This window comes from Benincasa hispida, chromosome 1 (assembly GCF_027475165.1).
Source record: "Benincasa hispida cultivar pf3 chromosome 1, pf3_genome.v1.1, whole genome shotgun sequence".
NCBI lineage: Eukaryota > Viridiplantae > Streptophyta > Magnoliopsida > Cucurbitales > Cucurbitaceae > Benincasa > Benincasa hispida.
This window is the reverse complement of record NC_143478.1, coordinates 73,006,820-73,013,966: the sequence shown is the minus strand read 5'-3', so window position 1 is coordinate 73,013,966 and position 7,147 is coordinate 73,006,820. Positions and strand designations below refer to the sequence as shown.

Below are 7,147 nucleotides of genomic sequence, written 5' to 3'. Positions count from 1 at the left end.
ACTGTCTTAGTGGCAAGTCTGGGTCGAATACAGAGAGCTCTAGAATTTCTTAATTAAAGTGTTCAGCTCGAAGGTAACCGAAGGAGGGATTTGAAAATGGTTTTGTAGCAAAAGAAATTTAAATGCATAAAATAGAGTAGTTGTGAAAACAATGAGAAAAAAGCCTAGCTTAGATTGTTACGGGATTCTCCTATTCGATGCATTCGATCATAAGATTCTCATAACTAGAGTCAAGCAATTGTTTATACCTAACCAAATTAATTGGAACAACCAGTTTATTCGATCTAATAAACTAATTAGCTCAATTTAAATTGATGAACAACATGCTTGGCCTAATAGCATTAAAATCTATGGCGAAATTAGGTTGAATATGTAATAGGAACAACATTAAATAAATATTCGGTTGATTCGGTTATAGGTTGGTTAGAACAAAACTCATCTTAATGATTTGTAAGCTAACCTAACCTATTACTTCTAGTTGATTAACACAAGATTAAGCGTCGCATGTCCAATGTCAATCAAAATCGATAATTATAAAATTTTCAAGCATCCAATAATATAATCATAAACATTTAAGAACAGAACCAAATCCGACAATTGCAAATAACTAGTTCGAAAACTTCATAAATGCATCAAATAGGTAAAAAAGTCCTAAAACCCAATCTAGAAACGATTACCTTAGCCTATAATATTCATAATAATCACCAAGGAATCGTTTTGATACATTTTACCGACCAAAAAGAGGAGAAAAGATGAGAGGAATTGTGTGTGCGTCGGTTGGTTGGTTGAATTCTGACCTAATTCGGCAAGAATTCAATTTATATTAAAGTCGCAGCATAACCGACACCGATAGGCACTAATTACATTGAATTTTTCTTATCATAGCCTAAGGTGTAGCGTCATTACTCTGATGTGTTATGTTGTTCACCGATCATGCGCATGTTTTCTTTGTCAAAGTCGATAGCTTAACTACGCAAATGGCAACATTGATATGTTACCCAGATATGTTGCATTTTGCCTTTAAGCGTAAGGATGCAACGTAAAACTAGGATAATTACGTTGCTTATGATGTGTTGCTTCTGTCTTTGAGCGTAACTCTACATTTAGTGGAAGGTTGCATTGCACGGTTCGGGGCATTTTGGTAATTTTTCTCTTTTGAAGTCTGGATGCTCAAATTTACTCCAAATTTCTTCAAATTAACCCCAAATAACCCCAAATGCTTGATTCTATCTTCTGCGTGCTCAAAACCTACAAATAACATAATAAACACATAAAAGCCTAGAACAATCCCAATTTAAGCGAAGTTAGATAGCACAGTTTTAGTGCTATCAATTACAAAATTCCAATAATGAAAGGAAATCATTGTAGTTAATGCATACATTATGAAGTACTTCATGTATTTATTTAGTTAAAACAAGTGCTTGTAATATAAATGAGCATAATTTCAATATTATTTGTTATAGCTTAAGATTAAAGATATATATGTTATCATCTATTAAACAAAGCATTAAGAAAAAGCTATTATATAATAAAGATAACATTGAGAGTAAGCTATTATATCTTAAAGATAGCTTTAATGACTAATAGTATTGAATATTTTCGTAGCCATGTATACATGCTATATCTTCATACTTTACTATAGCCTCCATTATAGCTTTACAAAAAAACCATAAAAAGTCGCCGACTTCTAATAACATAAAAGCTATAAAAAGTCTTTTATAGTCTTTTTCATTAGTTATCGTAACCATTATTTCTTGTAGTGTAAGAGTGTCTAACAAGTCTTTAAATTTTTAATTTTGTATAACAAGTCTTTGAACTTTTATTTTGTACCTAGTAGATTTCTAAAGTTTTATTCATGTAGCTTATAGATCCTTATAAAATTTAAATATGGAAAATATCATTTTACACCCCTAAATTTTTGGATTGCAACAATTTAAACTGTTAACTAATAATTGTATCAATTTAAACAATGAATTTTAAGTGTATCAATTTACATCATCCTTCAAACTTAGCTCGAAAAATATAGTGTGAAACATATAATTGTTTCAACTAAATTTCTAAGTGTTATAAGTAAATCAATTTACACCATTTATTAAGATTAAATTTGAAAAATTGTTCATGTATTTAATTATTAAACATGGGTAGACTAATTCAAATGTCATATTAAAAAATGGAAGACCATAATTTATACATGGACAATAATTTTCAAATCAACTTTTAATTGAGAGCTTAAATTTATCCATTTATAAAATTTTAGAAGTTTAATTGATAAAATTATTAACCATGCACAATATTTATCCAAGTAAAATGTAGTGGACATATTTAAATCGCTACAATTCCAAAGTTTTGTGGTAAAATTTAAAATTGGCTAAATTATAGTAAACACCCTTCGACTTTGCTCTTTGTTTAAAAATGCCTCCATACTTTAAATAATTAGTGCAATATTATTCATGAACTTTCATAAACGTTTCAAAATTACCATTAGAATGTCAAACATGAAGACTTAGAGAACCGTGTTGTGATTACTTAAAACATTGTAGTCATTTAAACTTGAAACCATTTTGTATCTTAATTTTCGTTCAAAATTTTAAAGTATTTTTACTTCAAAAAATATTTTAGAAATATTTGTGGAAGTTGGAGGGTATTTTTGGTATTGATATTTTTTAACAAATAACAAAATCCAAGGCCATTTTTTTATAATTTATCCTTAAAATTTTCTCCAAGTACAATGTGGAAAGTCAGTTGAAACATTAGGTTGGTTTCAAATAGGGGTGTTCAAATAATTCGAATAACCCAGATTATCCAACCCAAAATATAATGGTTGAGTTGAGTTGAATTTTTCTATTTTTATTAGGATGAGTTGGGTTGTGGGTTTGCTAAAAAATAATCTGGGTTGACCCAACCCAAACAAAATTATAAAGTTTAATTTTTTTTGTATCGATAATTTTTGAATTTTTAATATTTTTCTTTTAAAATTGTGATGATATTTGTTTTTGTTTAAAATTTACAATAAATATCATATTTGATATTTAACATCTTAATTTTATGAGATTTTATGAGATTTAACAATAAATACCATATTTGATATTTAACATCATATTTGGTATTTTTCTTTTAAAATTGTTATGAGATTTTAGTTACAATAAATACCATATAAATTTACATATTTTTCATTAAAAATAAAAAAATAAGTTATAACCCAATAATCCAACCCAATCCAATCCAAATTTTAAGGGTTGGGTTGGATTGGAAACTTTATTAGAGTCATTTGGGTTGCCAATCAAACCAATCCAAATTATTCAATGCTACACCGTTTTATGTTTGAGGGTCGATTTCTGTGGTTGAAATTCTAAAGCTGGGTCCTGGTATTTCCTAATCCAGAGCCGCTGAGGGAAATCAGCATGATTTTAATGGATGGTCAAAAAGAAGAAGAAGAACTGGAGGAAGAGTGAAAGAAAATGTAGCAGATCGAATAATCAAATCACTCAAATCTCGCGGATTATCAATAAGAAATCCCCAGACGATATTGAACAGGACAAAGCTTACTTCAAAACGTACAATCGGTGCATTTGATGCTTAAAGTACCTTCTCTGCTTATCCATTTTTGTCGTTGTCCATTTTTATTTTACAAAATCCTTTCATTTTCGCATTATTCACATCCCATCGAACCGCTTGAACAGTGATTCAGTGCCCCTTTCTTTGTCCTTTATAGTCAGAGAGACCACTAATTAGTGCCTGCCATGTGTTTGATAATTTGCCTCTGTGACTTGTTTTAATATAACGCCTACTTCCCAGGTTTTAACTTTGACATCATTCTATCACGCTTCTCCAAATGGAGTCAACTAAGCGATTATATATTCATTCGGGGTGTTAAGAATTGCTATCTTGAATCTAGAGAGACCGCTGATTAGTGTCTGCCATCTGTTTGATTATTTGCTCGTGTGACAGTTTAAGCCTAAGGCTTGCTTCCCATGTTTTAAGTTTGACATTGTTAATTTGTTCATCACACTTCTCCAAATAGAGTCAAATAAAGGATTAACCTTTCATTGCGGATGTTAAGAATTGCTGTAATGAATATTGGGTAAGTACAAAGAATATGTGTAATTTAAGCTTGATCGATGGAGAATGTGGTGGTGACCGGGGAAAACAGGCAAATTTGAGTGTGATATGATAGTTTTGGTGCGGATTAATTCTAACGTCATTTTTTACTTACAAATTGGGACCCTCCACACCCCAACGGCTCTTGATTGCCATCTTTGGTTATAAGATAAATTTTAAATTATAAGAAGTAACCTTGACCTTTATGCTTTGTATAAAAAATGTTTGAAGTTTCAAAACTTTTAAAAATATTCAAAAATTTTGTTTCAAAAATAACTCTGAATTTTTAAATTGTTTGGGACAAAGTACCTATATGAAAAAAGTGAGATAACTATATAATTTATTTTAAAATTGATTTTTTCGAACTTAAAAAAAACTTCAAACAAATCGATCACTATGATTTTTTTTTTTTAATTTTTTTAAATTTTAGAGTCATTTTTTTCATGGAGAATTAATTATTTTTGTTCAATACTAACGGTGAATGTATTTTTGAACTTTTATTAAATTAAAGGTATTTTTGAAACATTTTGAAAGTTTAAGGGTATTTTTTGAAACAAAATTTTAACGATTTCCATCCAAAATTAACGGCAAGGGTATTGTTTGAACTCTTTTTTAAAGTTTAAAGGTATTTTTGAAAATTTTGAAACTTCAGAGACATTTTTATCACAAAGAATAAAGTTCAGTGACATTTTTTATAATTTAACCTAAGATAAATGGATGGCTGAGATTGGATTTGGAGCAGCATTTTATCATGTTCTCAATCTACTAACCTGTAAGTGGTCGTTTGGGGCAAGAAGTTGCTTATTATATTTCTAAGTTATTATAGTTGAGTTATAATAATTTATGTTTGAGATGTAGATTATTTTAGTTTGAATTATAATAGTATGTGTTTAAAGTGAAAATATTTTAGTTTAAAAAAGAAATAGTAAATACTGGAGCAATAAATAATAAAATAATAAATGTAAAATAGTAAAAACGATAGTAAACGAAAGTTTTAAAATGATGTTAACTGTAACTAATTGGAAAATACAAAATAATATTTACTGTAGTAAAATATTGTTATTATAATCTTAGATAGTGGGAAACATACCATAAAAGATTGACCCCATTAAAAGTACCTTATTTAATTTATTAACTAACTCAATAAAATTTTCTGGAGGGCTGAATGTGCTCAGAATCTCAGACATTGATGCCTTTTTCCTTCTTCTGCATAAATAGCTCTCTGTCACTGGATCTTTTCTGCTTTAAATAGGAATAAAACTATCAGAGTGAAATAATGACCCTGCAGGCTTGGTAGATGGTATTTTTTTAAAAAAAAAAAAATTAATTTTTTATTGTGAATATTTACCTTGCTTCTGCAGGTATGGCAGAGCCTAGAGAAAAAGGGAGGGTGGCTGTTATGCTGGGGCCTGCCCTTATAGGGATCACTGTATTGGTTCATTTACTAGTCTGATTTGGCAGTGAGCGAAAGAGAGAGGCTGGATCGTATTGGAAGGCGACAAAATCAAAAAAAGAAGAAGGAAAAATGGATTTCTACAGCTCATTTCTTGCACTCTTGCAATTGCAAGGTTCTCTTCTCTATGTATTCATGGTGAGTTGTCAAATGATATGAGGTGGAGTGGAGAGACTTTGCTTTGCTTTGATAAGAAACTGGAATCGATCACTTGTTTCTAACGCAAAATCTCTCTGCCAGTCCTAAGATTAGGACCTTGGAAGAGTAACAAACCAAACCAAACAAAACAAAACAATATATATATACACACACACACAGAGAGAGAGAGAGAGAGAAAGGCTCTGACTTTGGGCACGGGGAAATGTGATCCTCCTTGTAAGGCTTAAGCTTTCCCCCACCTTCTTCTTATAACTCAAATCATTTTCCATTTTTTCCACTCACCATCTCTTTCCCACAATAATCATCAATATCATTTTGGCTATTGAAGACATGAAAAGAACATACTGGTGTTTTATATTGATTCTGCAATTAGCCTGTTGGGTTTCTGCTGCAGCCAGAACTTTTGCTCCAAATCATGCTCTCCTTCCTCATAAACAACAAGGTTTGTTTGTTTGTTTGTTACCAATATACTTGGATCTTTTTTCTTGTTGGCTTTCTCAATCCAATGATTACATCTACTTAGCCATAGGTCGTCTGGTTTTTTCTTTTGTTGCTGCCAGGTCTTATTTCAGGCTCTTTGGATTCAAAAGAGGTCAGCCCCCCTCTCCCACCTTTTATCTCTTTGTATGTGATCTGTTTGGTGAAATAATTCATTTTTTTGCTGTCTGTAAAGGCTGGTAAAGGTGTAAATGAAGAAGCATTCTATAGAGGGATGAGGAAAATAGGGTCAAGTCCGCCGAGCTGTGAGCACAAATGCTATGGATGCATTCCATGTGAAGCCATTCAAGTGCCTACAGCCACCAACAGGCACAGCCATGTGGGGGTCCAATACACTAACTATGAGCCTGAGGGTTGGAAATGCAAGTGTGGCCCTTCCTTTTACAGCCCTTGATTCTGAGACCAAAAAAAAAAAAAAAACAATAGAATAATAAAAAAAATAATAACCTTCCTTTTTCCATCATTTTCTTTGGCTTTTGCATCATTTCCCATCCCACTGTATAGAATTTCTTAATTGAAAGTTAGTTTCCAATATCTATGAGGTTCAATGTTAGTTTAGCAAAGTTTCTTTGTTTTCGTTTTTTGAAAATTAATTTTATTTCATTCATATTTTTTATCATAATTTGTATCTTTCTCAAATATAATATTTGAATTTTTAGTCCAATTTTAAAAACAAAAATAGTTTTTTGAAAATTACTTTCTAATTTTTAGAAGCTTTATAATTCTAGTCGATTACGCTCGTTTTGGCTTGGAATTTTTTTTGGTTGAATATTTTGTTTAATTACGAAATTTGGTAAAATTAGTTGTTTGATGAATTTAGAAGTTGCACTTTGGTTATTAAAAGTTAGCTGTATTTTAAACAATTTTTTTTAATGGCTGTTATCCAACTGAAATTTATTTATTGTTTCCATTTTTAACATATTTCAAATAGAAAACAAT

At 30.5% G+C, this 7,147-nt stretch overlaps 1 protein-coding gene and 1 long non-coding RNA gene across 3 annotated transcripts; one reads left to right on the top strand and one right to left on the bottom strand.

Moving 5' to 3' along the window:
- Nucleotides 1-5,114: 5,114 nt before the first annotated feature.
- LOC150038705 (uncharacterized) lies at nucleotides 5,115-5,586 on the bottom strand. Its single transcript, XR_016524471.1, has 2 exons — nucleotides 5,447-5,586; nucleotides 5,115-5,337 (listed from the first exon to the last, which is right to left on the bottom strand). It is a non-coding gene; the product is annotated as an uncharacterized LOC150038705 (long non-coding RNA).
- Nucleotides 5,587-6,013: 427 nt separating this feature from the next.
- Nucleotides 6,014-6,742, top strand: LOC120090706 (EPIDERMAL PATTERNING FACTOR-like protein). 2 transcript variants are annotated; one of them, XM_039048432.2, is made up of 3 exons: nucleotides 6,014-6,152; nucleotides 6,240-6,302; nucleotides 6,384-6,742. In XM_039048432.2, exons 1-3 carry the CDS (start codon nucleotides 6,126-6,128, stop codon nucleotides 6,600-6,602), a joined length of 309 nt encoding a protein of 102 aa, XP_038904360.1. In that variant the 5' UTR covers nucleotides 6,014-6,125; the 3' UTR covers nucleotides 6,603-6,742. The 2 variants fall into 2 exon arrangements, with proteins under 2 accessions (XP_038904360.1, XP_038904354.1); XM_039048426.2 differs by having other exon boundaries at nucleotides 6,019-6,152; nucleotides 6,271-6,302.
- The last annotated feature ends 405 nt before the right edge of the window (nucleotides 6,743-7,147 follow it).

Bases quoted from the DNA above. Each gene is read 5' to 3' on its own strand.
- LOC120090706 (XM_039048426.2), top strand. From the start codon at position 6,041: ATGAAAAGAACATACTGGTGTTTTATATTGATTCTGCAATTAGCCTGT. The intron at 6,153-6,270 runs GTTTGTTTGTTT...TGTTGCTGCCAG, and splicing joins CCTTCCTCATAAACAACAAG to GTCTTATTTCAGGCTCTTTG. The intron at 6,303-6,383 runs GTCAGCCCCCCT...CTGTCTGTAAAG, and splicing joins GCTCTTTGGATTCAAAAGAG to GCTGGTAAAGGTGTAAATGA.